Source organism: Lepidothrix coronata, unplaced genomic scaffold (genome assembly GCF_001604755.1).
Source record: "Lepidothrix coronata isolate B3197 unplaced genomic scaffold, Lepidothrix_coronata-1.0 Scaffold139, whole genome shotgun sequence".
In the NCBI taxonomy this organism is placed as follows: Eukaryota; Metazoa; Chordata; class Aves; order Passeriformes; family Pipridae; genus Lepidothrix; species Lepidothrix coronata.
Window position 1 is genome coordinate 655,599 of NW_016690319.1, and position 26,362 is coordinate 681,960.

General features: G+C 35.6%; 1 protein-coding gene across 2 annotated transcripts in view; it reads left to right on the forward strand.

Moving 5' to 3' along the window:
* KCNH8 (potassium voltage-gated channel subfamily H member 8) overlaps nucleotides 1-26,362 on the forward strand; it is a 179,414-nt gene that overhangs the window by 55,505 nt on the left and 97,547 nt on the right. The window contains exons 2-3 of one of the 2 annotated variants that reach the window (XM_017827407.1): nucleotides 2,171-2,404; nucleotides 17,427-17,558. In XM_017827407.1, the coding sequence (XP_017682896.1) occupies nucleotides 2,171-2,404; nucleotides 17,427-17,558 (366 nt within the window). Of the gene's footprint in view, nucleotides 1-2,170; nucleotides 2,405-15,384; nucleotides 15,462-17,426; nucleotides 17,559-26,362 lie in introns of those variants that run through there. The other variant, XM_017827408.1, reaches the window with a different exon arrangement.

Sequence of the window (26,362 nt, forward strand, 5' to 3'; positions counted from 1 at the left end):
TGAATGTTAAAGTAACCAAGAGTATTCTGGGTTTGATCTAAATGTCAGTAGAGTTTGGCCACCTTAAGTTTTTCATAAAATCATGGTATGCTTGGTAGGCTCCAGTGTATTCCTGTTCATAATGATATTCAAACACTACTGCACATCACCTCTATCTTTTCTGTCACTTTGTCTTTCCATATTCTGCTTCATGAAATTCATAACAATTAGAATTTGGTAAAAAAAAACAACAGCAGTCCTTGCATCACAAAATTATATCTTAAACAATAGAAACCCAGAGGTAAATTAATTTGATAGCTACAGATGCATTTAGTATGTATGTCTTGCAGTGGAACACTGTCATTATGCACTGCAAGCATATGATTTTAATTCTTTTGGCAGTGTGGGGATTTAGTTTTGTGTTGACAGGGGGAGCAGCATGCTAGTGCATGAATGGTAATGATACTTATTCCCTAGTTAGGCAAATAAAAATGACAGGTTAAGTCAAGCAGTGCACTGAATCAGAATACATTTTTAAAACACATTGTTTGGTAAATGTGAAAAGTCTGTTTTAACATACTCATCATTTATTGAAAGACTTTAATTAAATTTAATCAAAATGTGGGTAACTGAAGGAAAGTCTTGAGAGCAAATTGATCATTTAATAAATCTCAAGTGTCTTTAAAATACTGAAATCTTAACAGTATAAGTCATAGTATTTTATCCGTTGAGTAATTAAAAAGTAACATAGCTGAAGTTGCTGGAATTTCACAGATGCAGAACTCTTGTGACAGTTCAGACTGAAAAGCAGACCTATTTTTCCTCTATTTTAGTTTATGAATTCTGTCCCTCCCTTTCCAATCATGAATAATATATCCCTGTATGGGGTTTAGGCATATCAACCTGAGTTTTCCATTAAAATAGTTCATTATTTTTCTCTTTAAATTTATGAATATTTATCAAGGGATTATGGGTTAGTTAATAGTATTTCCTCTTAATACATACACATGAATCCACATGCATATATGTCTGAAAAATGAGAGATATCTGTCTTGGGACTAGACTCTCTAAGCTCCTCCTAGCAAGCTGTAAGATAAACATTCCTTAACAAGCCATGGGCAAAAAATAGTCTTTCCTTGCTCAATGTGAAATTTAGACAGATTCCTCCCATAAAACTTTTTTTTTCACTTCAAGATAAGGAAACATACAAGCCAAAAAAACCTGTATGAGAAGTTCATATATTATCTGGGAAGGGTCTCCCTGATAACTGAAAAAGACTGTTAAGTGCTAGTGCTGTTAACAGAAGCTGAAGATGAAAGTCTGAGGCACAAAACCTTCAAGGACATTTCAGCAAGGGATGGGAATGAGCTATGAGGCTGCTAATAGGTTCAGCTATTAGATTTGAAATCAAAGTGGAACATTGCATTTTGTTGCCTGATGTCCATGCCAATATACTGTTCTTGAATGTATCATACATGATAGTTGCAGCTTAAACATAATGGAAGTTTATAAAGAATATTAACAGAATGGTGAATCTTTTATGTGCCTGTTTCAGACAGGAGAAGTATGGTGGGGCTCTGGAAGACAGCTGACTGATTTTAGATCAAATCTTTTTCCATTAAAAAAAAAAAAAAAGAGAGAGAGAGAAGACAAAAGACAAAACACCCATGTAGCCTGGAATGTCTCTCAATGGTACTTTTAAGGATTCCCTTACAAAATTATGCAAAAAAAATTAGTTTGAGTGTTGATAAAGGTCAACATTAGCTTATTGAGAACATAGAGAGATTCTTTTTTTATGATATTGCTGTGTCTGTTCAGACTCCAGAGTAGTCTGAGTGGTAGCATAACATATTTGAAATTTTTCCAAAACTTCGATGTTTGTCACCAGTCAAGGGGTTGTTTTAATGCACTAACATCTATCTCAGTTACCATAAAGTATTCCTTGAGGATGCACTGAGGCAAGCTGTACCAAGCCATGAAGAACCATTGTATGAAGGTGATCTCTGGACTATTAGACTTGATTTCATTCCAGAGTAACAAATAGATTCTTGTTTGCAGGCAGTTGGGACTTTGTTTTTAAATGTATGTCCAGTCATGCCTTCTTATGATGCTAAAGTATTAGGGAAGTATTATGTCAAATGGTGTAGAATTTAGACTGTAATTCATGTTTTACTTTTGTGTTCCTCTACAGATAGTAACTTCATCCTTGCAAATGCTCAGGTGGCTAAGGGATTCCCCATAGTTTACTGCTCAGATGGCTTCTGTGAGCTTGCTGGATTTGCACGGACTGAAGTCATGCAGAAGAGCTGCAGCTGTAAATTTTTACTTGGTGCTGAAACAAATGAGCAGATGATTCTTCAAATTGAGAAATCACTGGAGGAAAAGATAGAATTCAAAGGAGAAATCATGTTCTATAAGAAGAATGGTAAGTCCTTCTTTCCTGTTTTGTTAGTCCTAAAGAATAGAACATAGTATTAATATATATAATATATGATATTCATTTCTATGTAATGATTTTGTGTGTTTATCATTAGACCTACAAGAATAGATTTCAATAAATACAGTTGAGTACACATTGAGATTATATTTATATTAGTGTTATTGATTTTATATATTACAAGTTACAAAGCTGCACAGAAGAAATTCAGGCTCCTAAACTGCATGGTGAGACACTGTTATCTGCACTCAGTGTGACACTGCATTTTCTCCTCTTTCTTATATTGAAGTTCTTACCCCTTATTGCTGAAGCTGCAATCAAAATATTCAAGTTCACCTTAAGTTAGACAGCCTATGTAAAATTTTCAGTCCTATCAGTAAAATGCTCAGATGTTTGAATGGTCCAAGTAAGCAATTCCATAAACTACAGTATATTTCAAGTTGTTCCACCAAAGTTTTTGCTTCTGTGACAAGGCATTTGTAAGAACAATGTCATAGTCCAGATGCATAAGCCATGGAAGACAGCAGCCCATGGTGCACACTTACCAGATTCTTTCATTTATACCAGGCTCCTTCAGTGTACCTATTCCATATATTCCTATTTTCATATCTGTGTGGTCTTCAAACAGGTGAGACCAAGTGTGAGATACTGACAAGACTTTTAGCACCCCAGTGTCATAGGAGCCTTCATCTGTGGTTAATGATCCATGGGCTCAATTAATCCACAGCTGTTGAGTATCATCATCTGTTTTGTTATAGGGTGAGTGCTTCTAGGCATATGTTTAGACCCTGTTTTACTCATAAATTCTACTGTCTTTACTAATGAAACATTTTCCCTTCAAATATTATTACTATTATATTAAACATTTTAAAAAGTTATTTTCTAAAAGTAATAACAATGTAGTGATAAGAAGACAGCGATGTAGAGTGCTAGGAGAAGACAGCTTCACTTTAACACAAAAAGGAGAAATGTTGCTTAGTTGACTTGCATTCATGACTGCTGCTCTTCATAGTATGAAAGTTTGAAGCTATTCTGGACGATCCTGCTAAATGCTTCCTTGTCTTGTCTTTTTGGGGTGACTTGGAGGGAGGAAGGGTGTTTGTTGTTGGTTTTTTTAGCATAGTTCCTTGAAATTGTTTCATGAAGGTTATTCAAGAAAGTAGCTCCAATTTGTAAACCACACTTGAATATAGAGGGAAATGGTCTTACTCTGGGAGGATAAGAGCTGCTTTTCTCCAGTATTGTATAGTGATAACTTTGGTGAAAAGAGATTTTGATGTTTGTAAATTAAAGAAGTAAAGCTAACACATCCATTTCACTGTCTTTGTCCTGAATGATAAATTGTGATTCCTTTACATTATGCAGGGGTGCTTCAAACCTATAATATATATATGATTAATACAGGCAGAAAGAGATTGCAGGTCAATTTGCTTATCAGTGAACTAGCTGAATTACAGATAAATAGATAAAGAGAAATTGTTGAGGCTAAAAGAATTCCCACAATCCATCCTACTTACATCCTTGTGTATAATTTGACTGGAAACCATTCCAATACATTTTCTGAATAGGAATAAATTTCCCAGACTGCATATTACATTTTTCATTTTCATGTATTTCTGTACTACTGGGAAACAGAAATGAATAGGTATTAAAATAACATGAGACTGTTTTCATATGAAAGCAAAATTTATCTTAAAAAATAGTCTCAGTTTTTCAACAGAGCTACAAAATGCAGACTCCAAATTTTAGCTAAATGTTTTGTGCTTGGATTGTTGGGGGTTTTATTCAGAAGAAAAATTGGACTTCTGAAGCTGTTAAACTTATTCAACTTGGTCAGAAAAGAGAGAAGAAAAAAAAAAGAAGGTGTCTTTGTTGCAGAAAAATGTTTTAAGAATATTTTAAGACATAAGAACTTCAGGGATAATATCCCAGAAATGACTGTATGGATAAATTCTGACTTACCTGATATTGAAAATAATTATCATTTGGGCTGGTGCCAGTTCCAGGAACAGAGGTGGAAGACAAGTAACTAGGATTGTCTAGTTATCATAGGGTCACATTTAAATGGTAGGACTTCAGGCTGTCAGAGTGGAACTACGTATCTGGCTTTAGTCTGCTATTTAGTACAGCCTTGCTCCATAGGCCCAACTATAAGACCAAATGAACTCTTTCAGGGCTAACTTCAGGGATAGAAGTTCAGCTTCAGGGATAATTTTGAGTTCATGGAATAGACTGATGTCCCTCAGAATACTTCTTAAAGCTTAATAATTAGTATTACATTATGATACGTAAGTACTGTGAGGGAAGTGGATGTGTGAACCTAATAACTTATTCTTCATTTCTTCTGGATTTGATCTAAAATATACATCATCTGTGTCTCATTTTTTGGGACAGAAATTCAAGCTTACAAAACTGAATAGGCATTGGTTCCTTAATTGCCACGTTTTTCAATATTTTGAGTTTGATTTAAACTTAGTGTAAAGCTGATTTAGTTTTTATCATTAAATTAGACTTAATTCTAAACAAGTAGTGACTCAAGCTCTTGCTAGTTTGATTTGAATTTAGTAAGCTTGAATATGGGGCCTTTCACAGTTATTTAACCATCATTTAATAATTCACCTCTGCTCAGTAATTGCTAGTTAAAGGAATGATTATTATAACTAAAGCAGCCCCAACAATCCACATGCAATTTTATAGAAATTCCAGACTGCTCTGAGCTGACACTGCAGAAAGAGTGGTGTTCAAGGACTTGGGTAGAAAGCTGAGTAAAATAGGTTACCTGTGTGTGGGATGAACTGCAGTATTTTGTCATTTGGGTTTGGATGTCAATCTTAAGCAGTTGTGCTCTAATCAGTCCTTCTGGAGTGACTAGAAGTGGGTAGGAACTTTTTTCTATATGTGTTCTCCTTTTGGCATTTTAATGAATTCTTAGAATAAGATAAACTAGTTGCTCATCCTGGATATTTTCTGCCATGTTAGCACACAGAAGTATTAGAACTATTGCAGCAAAACCAGCAGCTTCAGAGAGAGATGTCTTTTGAAAATTGGAGTTAAAATACACTTTTCATCATAGTTTCAGAATTTATTTTGGTTCCTCAGTCAGTTTCTTACTTTTTATTTGACAGAGCTCTATTAGTTTCTTGAAGACAAACAGAAAAGGAAACTATTAAAAAACAAAGAATTTGATGATTGTTGTCTTCTTCAGAAAGTTTTAAAATTATATTGCTTAGGAGCTGATTTTTTAACTTAATTTTTTTCTGTTACTATTTCTACATTTTCTTTAAAACATCTGCAATGAATCAGGTTGTCAGTTATGAAAATGGAAATGCAAATTAACCTTTTGGAATTCAAGTGAATTGTGAGAAAAACGCTCGCTCCCTGGATCTCTTTTTTAGAACAATCTAAAAGCAGTTGGGGATTATGCTGAGGAACTACACTTAGGCAAACCCTTCTTTTTCTCACTACTGGACCACTTCAGAAGTTTATCAATAGCAAGTGCAGGTAGTCAAATGAGGTCTTTACATTCCCTCTAACTGAAATACAATTAAGGACCAGTGTGGATTTTTTCCTTTTCTGTTACAGCCTAAGATAATTCTACAGTAAGCCCTGTAATCACTGACTTAGTCCAGTATAAGCTCTCTATCTTCAGCTGCTGAGAAGGTCATACCTTGGTCCCTTATGACCAATCAGACTAATTTTCTATGTCTCAAAATTAAGTTTGTATTGTTTTAACTGAGATTTGTGGTTACAAACAACCTTTTAAAACCTGCAGTAGTCCCACAACCTTCCTTCATTGAAAGGAAATTGGCCTCTTTCTGTGCATGTGTAAGTTGTGTGAAACATAATATAATCAGTAATGGCCATTTCTGATTTATGGATGTTTGAGAGAATTCACTGTGTTGTGTACTGTATCTGTGCACCCCAGAAAAAGGGCTGTTTGCACAAGATTTTGTGGGCAATTAAAAATCCCTGCTGTAAGAGGACTGGAGCAACTGGGTGTTGCTGGGACCATCAATACAAGTTGCCTTAGGAACTGTCTGCAAGTAGACTTTGCTTTATCTGTGATAAACCACAAGGACTCAAGGGACTCTTTGTCATCTTCTATATGTAAATTTATTTAAACACTTTCTGGGGTATGTGTTAGGCATGTGCCTTGTAGTTCTTGGCCACTAAAGATTTGGTAAGCAAATTGTTGGGGCAGGAAGATGTAATATATTTAGTTTCTGTATTATTTATTTATTTTAAGAGTAAGATTAAATCAAGATATTTTGTCTCTTCTCATCATTGCATGAGAGTATGTGTTTTAGTAAGTCTATATCCTTATCCCAAAGGTCAGGATTAAGGTATTCTTTCAGATGGGTGGAATATGTGCAGAGAAAGGGTGAAAGAACCCCTTGTTGAGTTACTGGTTTCATCAGGCCAAAAGCCATTTGAAGTCCAGGTGTGACAGTGTTCTCACATGGACAGCAATGACAGCTCCAGGCCGTGAGACATCATCTATTGCCTCTGCCATAGCTGCAGTTGAATAATGTGGCTAAAGGATAGCAAAGGCTCCACAACATCATTTGTGTTTAATGCATTGTTTGGTTAAGCAAACAGAAAGGCAGTTTGTAGATGATGAGTTCAATATTATTTAAAATTATAGAATATTTAATTAATTACAAAGAAATTGAAGGAAAATTAATTTCTTTTGAAATGAAAGAAAATTGGGTTTTCTTCAAGCATCCCTTCTCTACACAAAGTACTTTTCTCATTGTAGAAATGGTATCTGCTCTTTCCAACACGAAGTTTAAAAACATAGTTTTAATGGTTGTCCAAAAATATCCTGTAGCATTTTGAAACATGGGAGTTGTATGGTACCAGTTTAACTGACTCCCCGCTTTAACCATCTCATGAAATGTCTTTGGGAAATGTTAAGCCCAACAGTTAGAGAAGAGGAATTTATTAGAATTTTATAACTGTAAAAAAAATATTTTCATAGAGAAACATCAATTTTCTAGTGACATCTAGTTACTAATGTAGAGGAAGCCCCTTGACAAGTTGCTTGGCAGAGTAGTTCATAACAATGTGGCCTCACTGCTGCTTCACTGCTTTTCTGCCTTAAAAATTTGGTTTAAAATTAAGAAAGCTAAAATGCTTTTGTGGTAGGCTTGCTCACACTATCTAAATTATAGTACAAAATATAGGAGGAGGAGAATAAAAAGAGCAAGCAACACTGAAAAATTAATCTGAAGGTAATACCTAATTGCAGTTACCTGAGCAACAAAAAATAATTTGTAACTTTATAAAATGAGACTTTTTCTTTTTTTCTTATTTTCTTTTTTCTTCTTTTTCCCCCCCCCCTTTTTTTCCCCTTTTTATCACTTTCTTCTCATTCTTTTTCCTTTTCCCCTTTCATATAGCTAATTAGGCATCTGGAAGTTTCACTGATTTGGGGAAGTCTTTCTCTTTAAAAGGCAGTATAGGATATAGACAGAACATAGACAGAAGGCATGTCCTTGTTTTCCTCTATTTCACAGAAGAGGGAATTTTTGGCTTCTTTTCTCTCCAAACACCTAATATGATTGACCCATGGCTTCTGATGAAAGGTAACAGGTAGCCATGAGGCATCTTGATATTTTAGAGACAGTTCCAGCTTTTGCAGCAGAAGAGGAAAATAGGGCAGACTTCTGATGCTCTGGAGAGCCCTGGCTTAAACTCTACAGAGCCTTGGGTAAAGCAGTCAGCAAAAGCCTGAGAGAAGACAAAACAAGGGGATGAATTTCAGTTAGAAGTAAAAGACAAAACAGTAAGATCCCCTGTGTGTAAGATGATCTAAACCATCTGAGATCTTTTTCTATAATTTAATGAGACTTCAACTAGACTGCTGCTTACTGACAGTGCTGATATTTTGTTCTGATGGCATTCATGGCAACATTGGCTAATAGCTTCTTTCAATAGCAACATGATGTATTAAAAGCATAATTCACTGAGAAAAGACTTGTTTTCCCAGAACCACACAGATAAGTAAATAAATCTGTATGAAAGTTTCTACAGTTTCTACAAAGTGATGTCCTTCATTGCTTACAGATGCTTACCAATTAATGTTTCCACATGGGCACCCTGGGTTTCCAGCTGCACTTACTATAAATGGCTGTTAGTAATGCTGTATGATCTTGTCTAGTTTTTAAGAGATATTTTGTTATGCTACATTTTATACATCTGTTTTTAGGAAGAAATGCAGGTATTTATTTTGCAGTGAGATGTTTGTACGACATCAGACCAGCCAATATTCTCTTCAAATTTTCTCACAATTTTATGGCCACACTAAATCTGCTGATAGGCTACCTTTTATTTTAAATAAAGGTATTTAAATAAAGGATTTAAATCAAGCTTTAGCTAAAAGCTGACTTTTAGCTTTACCATGAGTTAGGCTATTCTTTGGACAAAGACAGTTCAAAGGACTATTTTTCCTGATGACTACCTGCCTCCCTTCTGCTGATGTTTCCTTATTTTGTCCGTGATCCCCAAATCTACGTACTGGATCATGATGCAGACTACTTGCCACCTCCTGTGCTGACATTTGCAATGGGTTCTTGCATTAGTTTTCTGGAAGAGTGGTAGGAGGCTCATGTTAGCATTGTCTATTGAACCTTCTCACTGATTTGGCTAAAATTGCAAAAGCAGATTTTACAGAGCAGTTAAATAACTAGAAGGTTAAAACCTACTGCTTTCCAACTGGTGGGGTTACTATAATTTGTTTCATTGGGCAGGCTCAGAGTCTGCTTACAGCATGTGCTCACATGGATTCAAGTGGAATTGGGAAGATTAATCCTCTCTACAAAGTTATATAATTGTGTTTCAAAACCCTTCTGTACAAAAAACATGAACCCAAAGGATGGAATTATCAATCCAGATCCATGACTTGACTCCTTCTCAAATTTCAACTCTAGCCCCTTCATTTCAGAAAGGTGCCAGTGGACAGCATGTCAAGTACAGGTTCAAGTTCTCGAACGATGGCCTCAACAGAAAATCCTCAAACATGCTGAAAACTGCTGATTAATATTAGCAGATAAAACTGAAATAATACACAGGGACTATAGAGGCACTGATATTCTCATTAAACAAAATATTCTCTGATCTACTGCTTGAACCTTGTGGAAAAAGCAGTGGAAAATAAATGATCAGTTTCTAAAATTGAGCCCTGCAACGTAAGTTGATGAGTAACCAGCAGAAACCCCTCTTTCTCTGTGTTGTGTCTTTTGAGATCTATATGAATAAGCATCAGGCTGCAGCCAACACCTCTTCCAGCGCTGGAGACCTCCTATGCTGCAGACCCCAGGCCTTCTGTTTCTAGGGGCTGCCACTGCCAGAGAAACCAGAATAAGGGTCACAAAAATATTTTGTATGAAAATATTTTTGTTTATATTTGTATCACTTGTGTTTTCAAACTGAAAACCTGAAATTTTTCTTTATAAGTGTAGTGGTCTGTTTTTGGTATTGTTGTGTTTTTGCTTACAGGAAATTTCATGTCATCTTCAAATCTTCTTTTTTATGATAATAAAATAATGAAGTTAAAAGCAAAATAACGTCATTTGAAAACATGACTGTGTTTAGATGAATGTGTGCTACAACTCCTCCTGATGTCAAAATATCAGACACAATTTCAACATAATAAGTACATGTTTTTTCATATATATATATGAATAGATATGTAAATATATATACACACATATATACATGTCTGTGAGAGATCATCGTGCTTTAAGAAAATTTCTTGCTTTGTTTTCAAAAGTACATCCCTCAGTAGACTGAGAAATCGTATTTACTGCTGTGATTACATCTACATGTTGGCTCTGGAAGTCCAAAAGCAATAATGACCATAGGTTATAAAGACAGTTTTAACAATAGATTTCAATAATACAATATCAAGGGAAAGCAAATTTGGCTTATTTGGGGATTGCTTAACTGAAAGCAATGAAGTGAGGACTAGACTGCTCAGGAAGGACTGAACCTGACTACTTCTGGAACAGTCCATATAAAGATATTGAAGAAACTGTATTTTGGTTTGGTTTGTATTGCTTTTGTTTGGTTTTGATGAGTTATTCTTCATTTTATCTACAGATACAGTATATTTGTTTATATAAATAACCTGTCTCAGTTAGTGCTTTCCCAGGAGTTTGTTGACAAATGCTGAATGCCTTGTACTACTATAACTGTGACAAAGTAATGATCATTGGAGGTGGAGGGAAAGTAAGTTGCAAATTTGTAATATTTATGAGTCTGCCCTGAAGTTTTTTGCATTTAAACAGAATGTATTTCACTGACTTAACAGAGCTTTTAGATAATCCTGTGTATTTTACTAATTGTTAAAACTGCAACCTGGTAAATATACTATATCAGGGAAGTATTTATCTCCTTAAATGCAGGGTTTTTTTCTAATCTGGATGGAGATAGGAAAAGGAAATTAGAGCAGACAAAAAAAAGTAGTACACATAAGGTTAATGTATGCAATATGGCATTGACAGGCATTGCTTAGTTCTCTGCTTTTGTTCAATGAAAACTCAGTGTAACTAGAGGATTTTGAAATGGTTCCATTAAGTAGGAAAGATAGTGGAGCTAGACAAGGAGAGACAAGAAAACTGAGTAAACAAAACTGAAATGTAGATGTACGAGAGCTCATAAATTAGCTTGTGTAAAACATGTACTACAAACTGCAGCTGTGACATACAAAAAATATAAAGAACACTAAGGCTGGAAAAGGCATGCACTCAAACTAGAACCTGCCATAACACAGCTAGCCTGTGTCCACGTAGTGATAAATGGAAACTTTGAGGTGAATTAAGCCTCTCTCTGCTTAACACTGGTAGTTTGCAGGAGAGGCAAGGATAGGAGATTGCTGTGCTGAAAAGCATCTCCTCTTAAAACATTATTTCCCTCTCTTCCTCTCTCAGTCATGGCAGTGATGACATGATGACCGTGTCCAAAAAGTTGGACATGCTAAGCAATAAGAGGCATATGACATATGAGGCACTGAGTTACCTGGCAGTAGAAGAAATAGAGCATAGGTTGAAGTTGGGTACAGAAAAGAAGGCTGGGAAGACATGGAGGAGGGGATTTGCACATCTCTAACAGATTTTAATAATTGTACATGGCATTCCATAGGCTATATTGAGTGTTGCAAAGCTATTTGTAACAAGTTTTAAATCAACTCAACAAGATTAATACTTTCCTTCTTATTCATACAGAAATAAAATTTTTACTTTATTATTAAAGTATTTTATTATCTCCTTTCATCTACCAAATGATTGGGACACAACTATATTCTGGTTTAAGATGTAAATACATTTTTAATTAATCCATTTTGGATTCATTAATAGATTATAAATCCATTTTGGAATGGATTTACATTGACTGTTAATACTTGTAGGGAGACTTCCAGGATATAAGCATGATCTGCTGGCCACAAAGACTTTGGGGAAACAAGATCTTGAACCTTCTTTACTACTCCTGTGAAAATGTTAGCACAACCATCTGTTCCCGTAGAAGTTAGTTGCATGCTAGCCCACACGTGTTCTTAGTTTTGCAATAATTTCAGATCAAAGAATGTCACCAAGGTATAGCGCACAGGCTGGCACCTGCAATAGCAGAATTCAAGGAAAAAAAATATAGGTTTTGTTAAGACATACATTTGATTTCTGCAGAGATGATGGAGAAGAACGAGGTGCTAATTTGCTTAAAGCAGCAGAACCTTGCATTAGCTGAGTTACTTGATCACTGTCAAAGTTGCGATATTTATGGGAAAGTACTTTATTATAGCTATACTTTTTCTTTCAGCTTCTTTCCCTTTCTGTTTAGTTCAGTTGCAATTTTTGTAAGGATTGTTTTCTTCTTTGCACTTTTCTCTCCTCAAAAAAATCTTGACATCTTGTGAAAACTACATAACTTTCAAAATGAAATGTTACCAGTGACGCTGCGAATCTTTGGCTAAGCTAATGAAAGAGAAAGTTTGGTTTCCTCAGGCAAAATCTTTGGCATCCTGGTCTGTCAGTCTTGAAGTGCACACTTTCTGTGATGGAAAAGAGGAGATGATCAGGCTAAAACTTCTCTGGCATTATGATGTATCCAGCAGCAGGTTTACTTCGCTAACAATTCATAACTCTTCCAATGAGACAGTGTTGTAATGGTGCAGATTTAGCATCAACACTGTTGACAAGTTATTACAGCTATCTACACAAAAATATTTTTATCTTCTACATAACAAATTGGGTGGTGTGTTTTAATAGTTTCCTTTAAGGCTTGATTTGCATCTCCTTAAAAGAACATTTAGTTTACTAAGTCTCCTGCTGAAACATAAAGGTAGGTTAAAGATTTATGATGTCTTGTGCAGCCTAATTCTGCACTCTTATGCATATATATCTGATGATAACTATTCCTTGAAGAGATATTGTTTTCTGCCACATGACTTGTATATCTAATATGCAAAATATTTAAACTTTCTGCCTTCAGATACTCGGGTTCACAGTCTAGGAAACATTTCACTGAGCTAGTCTGGCACATTATATGCAGATGCAGAGCTTCACTAAAGAGCTCTGCAATTTAATCCCTCTTTCTTTCAGCACAGAGAAGCGGAAATAAATCACAGAAATTTGTGCATTTGTTATTTCCGGCCCCTGAATGATGCAAGGGGCATCACCCCCTAAGTGATGGAAGGGACAGGACAAGCTGGATCAGTGTCTGTCTGGAGAGTAGTGTGGCAAGAAAAGTCCTGAGTTATTGACGGTCTGCAATTGGATATAACACATATCAAAAAAAAAGGAAGGCTTAAGCTTTTTTTCCTGGACAAAACTACTCACAGACTGTCAAGAGCAAAAGGGGACCGACCACAGCTTTGCATGAATATCACTCATTCCATGTAATTTATAGGAATATGTATGGCTAAGAAAGAACTCACTACTCAAAATTTTTACAATGGTGCAGATGGGTGCAGAATTTAATTACCTTGTTAAAGAATCATATAAACTTGCTGTCCATAATCCCATTCCATTTCTATATTGCAATACCTGTGCAATCTTTCTCTGTAGTACTCAAATATCTACCAAGATTTTTCCATTCTGAGTATTTCACTGGGCTCTGTCTGGGGTGGGCGTGACTGAAGGTCAAGTATTTTCATATGGTGAGTGCACATATCTCATCAGCGGAGCTAATGGTCTCAGTCTGTTCCTTGGTTTAAGTGGGCTGTATTTTCTAGTGAACAGAAAGCTTGGCTCTGAAGGCTATTGGCATTCTAATGGCAGGGTTTTGTATAAAACCTCCCTTTTAAATTCCTTGGTCTATTGACCTTTGTTTTGATTTCAGTCTGAGGACAGACTTCTAGCTGTCAAAGCGAGGAAAGGTAGAATGGTTGGTTGAGAGAGTGACCATAAAGTACTCTCTTTTTTTATATATACATAAAAGGTGGACTATAGCCAAATTGCCTTGTGATAAGATTATGCTTCATTTGGTCTCTTTTCTCATTCCCTGTGATGTGCTTATATAAGCCTTGAGGTTATTAAAACATATTTTGACCCTTCACTTCATAATGCAAGAGAAAGATTAGACTCTTTCTCCAAGAGTGGTGGCCTGAAGCAATAAAGAGAGTCTGTATATAAATAAACCTCCAAGAGAAATTTCTTTGATAGACGGCTCTTGACAAACAGAAAACCTTTGTATGCACCATCTGAAGCAGAGAAGGAATTTCTGTCTCACAGATGAGTGCATTCAAAAGAACTGTAACAAAATCGGGTACTACTTTTTTTGATGAGAAAGTTCTGCTTTTGGCTTATAGAATTATATGATGCTGGCTTTCAGTAAAAGCTAAGTAATAGATCGCATTGGATCAGTATATTTTTCCAAGAATGCTCCTCAATAATGAAAGCACACTTCTGTTTCTGACAGAATGCAACCTTATATTGACCTAGTCCTGACCTAAAACAGATCATCTCTAGTCCTGAAGAGTACCTCATATTCATTTCCCCCTTTCAGAGTAAAGGCAGAGGGAAAAAAAAAAAAAGGAAACCAAGCACTCGAGCTCAGTTTAGGACTTCTAAAGATTGAGTGTATAAATACAGCCAGGACTGACTACTCCACCATGCAGCGAACTCCTCAGGAGTGAAGTAGCCTGTGCATTTATTCGATGTGTGTTTTCTGCCCAGCAAACAAGCTGGGTCAGGACGAATGGCATTGGCTGGGGTGGGAATAGCCAGCGTCACTTGCCGTCTGGCTCCGGCACGGCGGGACTGCAGGTCCCAGCATCCACTGGGAACCAGTGCGGAACTGCTGTCCCCCGGTGGGCTGGGATGGGGCCACGCTGGGCATGAGCTGGGTCGGGTGGAGCCAGGTGGCCCCGGAGGTGAATGGGGACAGGATGGTGCAGGGGTGGGGGTGGCTCTGGGGGTACGGAGGGGGGGCTGCATCCCAGAAGGGTGTGGGGAGGGGAGGTGTCTCCCCGCCGTGTGTGGCAGTGCTGGCACACCACATTTTATGCATGTTTGCTTTGCTTAGTCAAAATATTTAGAGAAGGAAAATGAGAAAAGATAATGAAAGAAAATATGATAGTGAGAAACAGTGAGTAACATTAATGGTGACAGGATGTGGAACAATTTCAGTGACCAATGTTCATGTGCAGAGAATTCAAATGCGCTTTGATTATACAAAAGAGCAAATGCATTAAACCATTAAATGTTAAATTAAACCATGAAATGTATCTATTTCTAATGATGAACCATGTTACAATAACTCTCTTAAATCTACAAATCTATCATTTCAGACAATATTACCATAATTGAGTTAGGTTTGTTTGAACATGGCTGATATCTACAACTTTCTTTGAGGAGCAACCTTAATGGCTAATTTGGGGGTATGTGTGGAAAAGACATGAAGCAATTAAAAAGAGTAAGATATGCTTCCACTTCTCGAGATTGAAACAGATGTTTAAAAGACCATTGCCACTGTTGGTGATATTTAGAAGAAAGAGTTGAGAATGACTTCTTATTCACTGAGACTACTGCTATAATGCAGCCAAGTAGTAAGTAATATTACCAGTAAGAATTTGGCCAGTTTAAAAGTTATAATGGCATTTTGTAGAGACCTGTGATTCTATTTGCAAGCAGTAATTGCATACGTCTTCTCTTTGAATGCAGCACTTCAGATGGATAGGATGATAAGTCTCTATAACTGTTCTGACAGTACTACTACTGAGCAATTTTTCCCAGAATTTTTGGTAAAAAAGTCAAAACTGAAAAAATAAATTAAGAAAGAAAAATTAAAATGGAAGAAGGAACAGTAGAAATATCTTGCTTCTGACATAATTTCTACCTTTTTTTTTAGAAGGGCTTCCTTACTTACTTTGTCTTCAATCTCAGAATGAGAATATTTAAACCTAATATAAATCTAGTCTGCTTCTTTCCATGATTTTTCTCTCCTCCAATTTCTTTCCTCTTGTTCCAAATTCTCCCTGTCCCTTCTTTAAAAACCTTAAGTGGCAGTGTTTCCTGATTACTGAACTAGTAATGTTACTCTGAAAGCTGCCGGTCTGACTCTTGGAAAGTTTGACCAGGACAGAGACAACAAGATGAATTTCCTTTGAAACATATTTTTGTACTTTTAACTGTAATGATCCTTCAAAAGGGAAGCTGCTGTTTCACCTCCCATGCTTGTCTATCGTGTTCAACAGGCAGTCAGGGAACTTCCACTTGAAAATCTAAATTATAAAACTTAACTGTGATCTTCCTGTGTCCAGTTCTTTTTCCAAACTGAAAACTTCAGCAGACAGCACAGTGACTAATCTGCTTGCTCTTCCTAAGGACCCCTCCAGAGCTCAGCTGATCATGTGACAGTAGTCAGTTGTGGTAGCAATGGTTCAGGGAAATAGTCCTATTTCTTTATGTGCATTAAAGTAGACTTGTGCTGGTGAATGAATGCCAAAAACAGTATGTTGTGAAGCAGCGTGATTGTAGAAGTGTAAAGACATGTCCAAAAAATAAATTTTAAACTCTCCAGCGCTACTTTTATATCTTGTAAATAATATTAGGAGGCTGACAGTGGATGGAGGTAGTTGATATTGGTACCCAAAACCTGAAAGAGACAAAAGCCTGGTACTGGGCTGAATTACTTAAGAATGGATGGGATTGAGATCTAGGATGTTTGCTTGTAATGCACTACCAGCATCCAGGCATTCATTATTTTCTTATTCCCAGTAGTGTTAGTAGTAAGTTTATGAATTATGTCATTGGAATTGAATAACATATCTTACAAACAGGACGTACACAACCAGTGACAACAGTAAGAATTTATTTTAGGCCGTATGATTATATAGCAGGTGTGGACAGAGAAAGGTTGACAAGAATATTGCCAAACTCAGCATTTTACAACTTCAGTCTTAGCGAGGTGAATGTTACAGACAGTAGGGAAGACAGCAGATATTAATTTTACAGATGATGTGTGTTATTAGATATCTCACCATCTGTAAGCTGCAATGAGTTAATTCTATTTCTGTTCTGGGCCTGATATCTGATTAGTTTAAATATCTTTGAATTAGTAGAATGATCCTCTGACTATCAGGTCTTCTGTCAAGGGGTTTTAATGAGTATCAAGTCAGATGATTAAGGTAGAATGATTCTATAGTAAACATGAACGCTTCAGATGTCAAGTTAACAAAGCGAAAGCTTTTCCAGGAAATAAGCAACATCAGTTGAGAGTTCATGGTTTCAGAGGACTAAACAGCTACATTAAACTCCATTAATGATCCCTGTAGATAAATTTTGCATTTAAATTAATGTCTTCCTTCTGGAGAAACAGTATTACTGAGCTTCAACCAATGATGCAAAGAGATTTACATGAGCTGAACATCTGTGATTCCCTGACTACTGACCTCCTAAATAAGATTTTTTTTTTAGAATTACATAGTTGTAGATTTACTAGTTCACTTTTTTCCCCCCTTTCTCTGCTAAAAGACAGCTATTTGAATTAAATTCATTCTTTATCCTTGCAGGGTCTTCATTCTGGTGCTTACTGGATATTGTTCCTATAAAGAATGAAAAAGGAGATGTAGTACTCTTTCTGGCCTCTTTCAAAGATATAACAGACACAAAAGTGAAGATTCCTGCAGAAGACAAAAAGGAAGGTTTGTGTGAATTACAAAAACAGTGATAAGAACCAACATTTATATGTTTTTGGGAATTGCGCCTACATGAACTTTTGCTCTTGTGTACACTTCTCAATATAGAGAGACATCCTAGCTTTCCAAAGAAGAAATTAATAATGTCATGGAAGGATAAATAATCTGACTTTTTTTTTTATTTACATACTGCTCCACATTTGGGAGACAGAGCACTTTGTCCTCAAAATTAAATTTGCTTTTATGTGCCATGACTTAATTTGTTTACTTTCTGGATTGTCAGAGGTACATTTTAGAAAAACTAGACCTTTTCAAAGATTCCTTCTGTGAATCTGATTTCAGTATGGCTGAGAGATGAATGAATGTATTTTTTCATGTTTTTCCATAAGCAGAATTTAGAACAGCTTTAGAAATTATTTTGCCTGTTAAGAAGCACATATGCTCTTGTGTCATCTAATTTTCATTACATTAAATTATGAGATTTATTCATCAAGATTGTCCAGTAGTATAAGAAATACATTCTCATTTTTATTTGCTTCTGAAAGGAAACACTGCAAGGATTGTCTCTTGAATTTGGAAAAAGATTGTATTATGGTAACGATTCACAACTGCCATAAAATAATTTTGACTGTATAATGTAATCAAGGTTTGCTAAATTTTGCTAACAGAAAGCAAAATCAGTGTGGATGGATGAAGGCTATGCAGTGAGAATTGACCTATGTTGTATATCAAAGGCAGTGAACCAACACTTGTTTTGCAATATTTCAGCATTCAAAGAAACTATTTAGAAAGAGTATATATGTAGACAGCATGAGTAACTCTCAGAATTCTGTAAAATGTCATTACTGTTGAATTTTCCAATTTGGTACTGCTCTGGTATTTATTTAAATTTTTCACCCTATGATAGCCGTTTGCTCTCTGCATATCTCAAAAATAACATACATATGACTCTAGTACTCATGGGTTTCTAAAGTAGGAGAACAATTAATTTGCAACTTTTTCTTGTTTTAAATATTAGCTTTTCAACAAAAAAAAGTTATATTTCAGTTATAGAGATGTGCAATTCAGCATTCTTTTATGAAATCTTAATACTTTAAACTGGAAAATATTATGCTACCCTGTGCTGATGAATATTCATACATCAACATTAATGTTAAAAATGTCCACCTCTTCTGTACCTTTGGACAAATAATTTCAAGTTTTTCTTACTTTTCAAGCCCTGAATATTGGAGAGTTGTTTTTTTGTTTTGCATCCTTCACTTTTTGCACCAAACGTATTTGCAAATTTCTGAGCTGGAAGACTGAAAAATGGCCTTGAAGGTACATTTTGCAGCTTTTCCTTACATCCAATTTCAAGAAATTGTTATAGGTAACAAAACTAGAATATAAAAAATATTTTATCTAGTTTCTCCTTAAGCCTCTTATGAAAGTTTTAGGAAAGTAATTTATTAAAACGTGATATATGGGACCATGTAGAAGAAATATTGTCAGAACATCTGTTCTCTAAAGACTAATGACTTACTTACAAGCAGTGCAAATTTTCAGGATGGATTCAGTGAGAAATCACGTTATTAGCATCATGGAAGCAGAAAGTAACACTTAGTATGGGGCTTTGCTGAATACGCTGTTTTATATATTACAGTGAGATAACAAACAGGATTTAACTATTTATTCAGAATATTTACAAATAATTCCAACATTTTAATTTTATGTACATCTACTTGGATATATAAAAATAAATTTAGTGGTACATTAGCTCTTTGAGTTACATTAAAATTCTTCCTGTGCAGAGTGATTCACTAGTCCTCCACTGATGAACATAATCTCATAATTGTCAGAAAAGAATTCCCAGTACAATCTATGCAACTGATTCAATATCTGAAATTTCAGAATGTTTAACTTGTGAAAGTAATTGGTGCTTCTTTACTTAGACCACAAAAACTATCAGGCACGCAGGAGTCACCTCGTATTAACAGTGTGTTGTTTGGATTTATGAAAGAGCTTTTTTAATGTTCAGTGATTGACATCCATTGCAAAATTATAGATATACATCACTGGATATTATTTTTACAGGTAATGTTGCTAAAAAGACAGGTTTATTTTTTCAAAGATTACTGAATTTTTCCTTTTAAAAATCAAATACTTTGCACACTTAAGAGTTGAATGCAAGCTGTTGCTATAAGGTAACTGCCATAATGACCAGTTTTCTATTGCCTTTTTAGCTTATCTCTTGAGTTTAGACTGTGTACGGCAGGAGAACTTAGATACAAACATTCTCAGTGTGAAACTCTTTTTGCCCATGCAAGGCCATTGTATCAATGTTTTTGTTTCAGTCTCTCTCTTCTGTTTTCTGCTGCAAACAGATTTTTATAATTTGTATGGGTCATTAATAGTCATATTCCATCTCCCTTTAATTTCTAATCTCCTTAGGAAACTTATCTAACAAAATTATTTCATGTTCCTTTCCTCCTAAGTCTGCCCCGTACCCCCTGACATTCCACCAGCACTCTGTGGTAATACACTCTCACTGATTGTGCTTCCAAAAGTCTTCTCCAGACTCCTCCCTCACGTCTCTCCTACTTTTTATATCACATGTTTTTTCCGTAAGATCTTGTTCTCCTTGTACTTTTACAATGACATCTTCCTGAGCTTTATCTCCTGATTTTATGGCCTCTTTCTTTTAGTGCATTGTGTATTTACTTTTCCAAATCCCAGGAGCTGATACTCTCTTCGATTTTCTACAGACATTTTCTTATCTATTTTATCTCATCTGTTCACGCAACTTGAGTTGTTCCTTTGTGCCAATGTGCCTTGCAAAAGTCTACCTTTTTGCCTTATTTCCCTTTACCCAGCCCAAATGTCAGATGTCGTCTGTGACCTTTTCTTTTGGATGTCTCATTCTAAATACAAATTTAACAGATTTTTTTTTTCTGCTTTTCTTCTGTATAAAAGTTTCCAGTGAAAACAGCCCTATCAACCAATGGAAGGAGTAGACTTTTTCCTAAGACTTTCATATAATAAAAATGCAAAAATATATGCCTGAGAAGTTTAGCAGTTTTTAAGAAGTGCTATGACTGTCAGTGACTTTCATGGCTGCTTTCATGGTTTGGTCGGATTGGGTTGAGTTTTTTAAGTCAAATTGCCATTCTTCTCCCCCACTCCCTCCATACCCCTTTAATTGCCATATTCTTAAAAGCCTCAGCTTTTCAGTATCGGTAATTTGCTTTCAACAATACATGTTTACCCTTCCTGTAAGTTTACTGTAGAAATGCACTCTACTTTCCATCTGCTTAATAATATCTATAATCATTTGCAGTTCTGCAAAGCAACTCAATACCTTTTCTTCTTAAAATTTGGCTCTTTAATCATATTGGTGGTCTTTTCAATATACAGGAAAAGGTTTATTTTGGTTCTTTTAATAAACACTGTGATTCCTTAAGAAACTGTTTCTTAAGCAGTTTTATGGAAGCTTTATTTCAGTATCCTAACTTACAATGAGTTACATTTTGGTAAACCAGTTAAGAGTTCCGTTGTCCTTTTGGGGGAAACTGATTGAATTGATCAAACTGAAAATTCCAGACTCTGGTTCTGGACTCCAGTGTGGTTATGGCTGGATCAGTTCTTTTTCATTTCTGCGTATGAACTTTCTGTAATACACTTGACCATATGCTGGAATTTAGTGGGAATACAAGATTCTAGGTAGGGAAATAAGAAATCAAATTATTCTGTGACTACTTTTAGGTCTCCAATCTGTATGCTAATGTATAATAACTTGGGTTACGTAGATGCAGAGTTCTACCACTATAGTCGCTGCTAAAATTTCCCTGTTGAATTTGGCTCATTCCAGAAAGCTTCCTTTAACCTTTATTGTAAATCTATTTGTTGTTTTTTGTTTTTTTCATTGTGAAAATTTTGAACACTTTTTTTTAAAACAATTATCCTGGGACAGATTTTCTCAACTTTATTCCAGCATTATTATAAAAATGTGTGCAATATATATATAGTAACCGCAGAATCACATGATGGTGGAGGTGGGAAGGCATCTTGGAGATTGTCTGGTCCAGTGTCCCTTTCTAAAGCAGGATCAGATTGAATGGATTTCCCAGGACCGTGAATAGATATGTGCTAAGTATCATGGAGGATGGAGAATCCACGACTTATCTGGGCAGCCTGTTCCAGTATTTGACTGCTCACAAAGTAAACAACATTTTTTCTTGAATAGAATTTCATGTTTCAGGTTGGCCTGCCTGTTGGCAAAGATGCCTTCACCCTCGAAATAATGTGAATTAAAAGTTGGACTACAGCCTTTCCCACCCCAGATTAAACTGTGTGGTATGGTTTAACTGGCTTGCTTTTTCTGGCTTCTTAGTAATCCTTAGGTCTATATAAATTTCTAAGGAAACAGATTTATTTTGATTATGCATCATTTGTTGGAGAGAGGAGTTGTTCTTTTCAGTGTGCTGAAGTGAAATACCATGTGCCAAACATTTTGCATTCCAGATTTTTTATGTTAAAAATGTCTGCTTGGAGCAGGAATGATGTCTTCTAAGAAATTCTGCAATGTACACTTTGATTTATTCTGTTTAATTACTGTCTCAGCTATTTCATGATTGCTCAAGCTACAGCAGTGAATATTCAGGAGACAACTTTTCATTTTAAAGCTTCTTACACCCATCAGGAGGCAGGGTATTGAGATGGGGAACATCACCTAGATGTACAATAATCAAAGCAGATAAAATTGTTTCAGGATGCCCAGGGCACCATGCAGTTCTGTTGGTGGAGGAGGCAGGATAGAAGCACAGTTTTATCCCAACATTCCCACTGTCCAAAGGAAGAAAATATTGAGGAAGCCTTTATTTTGCAATGACATCTCCTCTAGGATGACTTTGTTCCTGGCTCATCATCAAAGTAAGAGGGGTCTGCGACTCTTCTGCCATCAGTAAAGAGAAACTTCTTTCCTCCTGATCGGTGCATGATAGTTTAAACACTATAGGAACAAAAATAGAGCTGCCTCTCTCTCCTTGTTCCTTCCAGTATTTGTGAGCACATAGATGCTCTCTCTCTTCCCTTTTCACCTTCTTACACAATCAAATAAATTGTATTTGAGCCTTGACTCTCTGGAGACTTATCAATCTTTGTAGCTCTTGCTTTAGCTTTTCACAGATGTTAAATCCAAGTGGCAGTTCCCTTCCAGCAATTCTCAGAGAGGTGCAGGACATGTTCTGGAGGTGAGGGAAGAGTGTCCTTTGTGGTGCATGTGGAATGAACATGAGAAAAAGAAAAACAAAATCTGATTCTTGAGCAAATGCAGAGAAGATGACCATATTCTGAGATATCCTGGAAGGTTGGGAGAATATATGATTTAGCCACTGAATAGTTCATTGACTCACTAGTTCCTAGATAAACATGGAACCACCTGTCTTTTGTTTTGTTTTTCATTTTGCTGTCAGAATGGTGGAAAATATCTTCAGACATTCCTTTTAGAGTTTGAAAGCTCAACCATGTAAGACTGACAACAGAAAGCACAGAAGAAACAGGGAATATGTTTAGTACATGTGTTGCCAATTAGAAAAACTCTTCAGAGTTGGGTGTGTGTGCTAGGTGACTTTTTAAGGAGGTAGAGGGTTTACAACCTTTCTGTATAATTTACAACCTTATTTCTATGGAAAAAATCTGAAAAGGGTGAAATGTCTTTAAAGACTTTCATTAGCCTAGACTCAGCCTAGTATCTTACATTTTATTAAGAGACCATGAGGACTAGAATGCATATTGCATGTACACTTTTGTGTTCAGAAACACAAATAGGAGGACTTGGACCATTTGCAGAATTTAACTGTAATTTCAGTTATAGTGCATGTAGTTCCTGCTGTAGTTCCTCAGAGCAATTCTGAGGTTCTGTAAAGACTCAGCAGATAAGACCTATTACAAGTGAGTTTTGCGTAGCTGTAGAAAAGATGGTTTTAAAACTGCCAAGAATAATTAAGGTTGTAAGTGGTTTTAGTTTATGACGAGTCACCTTCATAGTCTGAAAATCTCATTCTTTGAGAGATAATTGGAGATACTTTCTGGGTGTTTTAATGCCCACATGAAACATATATACAGACTTCATAGGGTTTTGAACTTATAGATGTCTTAGCTCTTAAAACTTTTTTTTTAAAATCTATTTCCTCCCACTGTTTTAACTCAGGACAAGTCACACTGACCACAAAATGTTTTTTATAGGTGGCTTGTCTAGGTCTGTATTGTAGATAAATCTATTAACAAAAGAAGTCTTCGTTATCAAAAGACCTGCTTTCATTACAAGATAGCAATTATTCAGGTACACATATTTTTATTTTCACTTAAGTGAACAAGGTGTACTTTACCATCAATTTCTGTGCAAATCTTTTTTTTTTTTAATTATGATCACTTTTCTTGAATATTCTGGGGGACAAAAGATCAGTAAATAAAGTACTTGGTTGAATTCATGGAATTAAAGGAAAAAAGAAAACCTTTAAGTTCAGTGATATTACGTATTTAAATACTACATTTTTGCACAGAAAGAGGCATTAACACTTGCTCAAGTCAACGAAAAGTTTCTCAGTGACTCAACTGAAATTATTTAAGTTCTAGGGGTTCTTAAAAATATTTCAAATATTCTCATTATTAGTTATGGTTTTGTTCATTATGATAAATGAGCATATCACTTTCTCAAGAGCTAACATTCACTGTGGGAAATACAAACTGTTGCAGGAAATAACAGTACCATCAAAAAACAGCTGGAAGTGAGTAATAACCCAGCTGTAAATTCAACGCTGCATTTTGTTCTCTAAGAACTACATGTGACCACTCACTTCAGTAGAATCAAGAGACGTTTCAAATTTGATGGCATAATAAAAATAACGATTTTCCCGTTTGTGAGACAACTCTCTCTGGAGTAGTAGCAGTAGTAAGCTGGCAAAGAAACTATTTTTACACAATTATGAAATAGTTATTTTTGAGTTGGAATATTTTACTTTATTAGAAGAGTTTTGTAACTTTTAGGAAGTAGTTTTAATAAATGAGAAAATATCTTAAAGTAATTCACTTTCAGAGTTATTCCACTGAAACTCAGTCTATTGGAACAGTTGAAGAAAGGTGTATTTGCTTGGATTTTTTTCCCCAATTCTGTATGTTATGAGATAGACCCAAATACAGACATCTAAAAAGGAATATTTATTTATTTATTTATTTATTTATTTATTTATGAATGTACACCTATCAACCCCCAAAATGGAAGAGGAGAAAGAACCCTTTTTCTGGCTTTGTGTGTCTCCTCCTACCTTTTTTTTTAATAGTGGAAGAATCAGCAGCCCAAAATGGTGTTAAAGATTTTTAATCTCGTAAGCATACAACTGATTCATAAAAACTTTAATAGTAATGTATATTATTGCTCCTTTTCTCTGCCTGTTCAAGGCTGAATTTTCTCTGAAGGCGTAATGCTAAAATTATGATAATCACACCATTGATTCTGTGTAAAATTAGCCCCTTTAGAAAACGTTCTGTAATAATGTTTACAGCATAGAGCTGGCATGTACATTAAGTACATCTTTTTATTGAATCACTTAATCAGTTAACAGAATAAAAAAAGCAGCTAGAAGTTCACCTAGATCCACCATGCAGCTTACAGTTATGTGAATATTTGGTTGCTGTTTACAGAAAGAATGGGTCATACAACCAACAGACCTCCTGCAGCCCATTGCCCATGGTAGTGCTTTTATTCTGTTATTAATACCAAAGCAGGCTTTTATCAGTTTTCTCTTCAATGACAACTGCTCATGTGCTGTCCCCTACCAAACAATAACTGAAAATTTGCTAAAGATTTTTAAAAGCATAGAAAAAATTCATGCCACCCTTCCATACAATCTGTTTTCAAAGGTTTTTTTCAGAATTCAGAATTGCTTTACCCAATTTCCACCTTCAGAATTTCCTTAGTGGTTTGGTTTTTTTTTTAAGACCACCTATGAAATATGTTTTGTGTTAATGATGCTAGATATGATTTAGTACCATTGTGTTTCCTGTAGACATAATTATATTTATTTTTGTTTCACGTGGGTTATTCATGGGGGTCTTTGCAAAGATCAGACTTTCTGCTGATTTTCTTACCTTGTGATGCAAGTGATGAGGGTTTATCAAGACATGTATTAAAAGGACAAAAACTTCTTGGTTGCACTTCTCATAGGAAGCCTTTTATATGTAGAGTTGTAAGATGAATAAATGATGTAAAAATTCTTTAATAAATCATTTGTTGAACCCAGGTTCAAAAAGAAACATTTCACTACTTGTAAAATATCTCAGCTAAAAACATTTCTTTGTGATTTGGCTGAGTCGTTGTGACAGCCTAGAGATATACACAGGAAAAGTGATGGGGGAGATTTATTTCCCTGCCTGATTTCAGAATACAGCAGTAGGAGAGATCACATAAGTACGTGAATGTGCCAGTCCCTCTGTATTTTGAGGGGGGAAGGGTACCACCAGTGGTAAGAAGTCACAGTGTTAATCTGTTACTATGCTTTTTCACGGGGCTCCACTGTGTGCATGGAGCAGCATCATGGGTTTCTTCAAGTCTGTCCCTATCTGGACACCTTTTAACAATGAAGAAAGTCATGAGGGAGAAGAAAGTGAAGGCAATTCTTTTGAAGGGATACAAATTAATAGTGTGACAAATGAGGAAAAAATACCAAGGTTCTGACTATTCTGATTTTAGGAAAAATTTCTTCAAAAGTGTTATCAAGCATTGAAACAGGCTGCCCAGGGAAGTATTTGAATCACCACCCCTGAAGGTATATGAA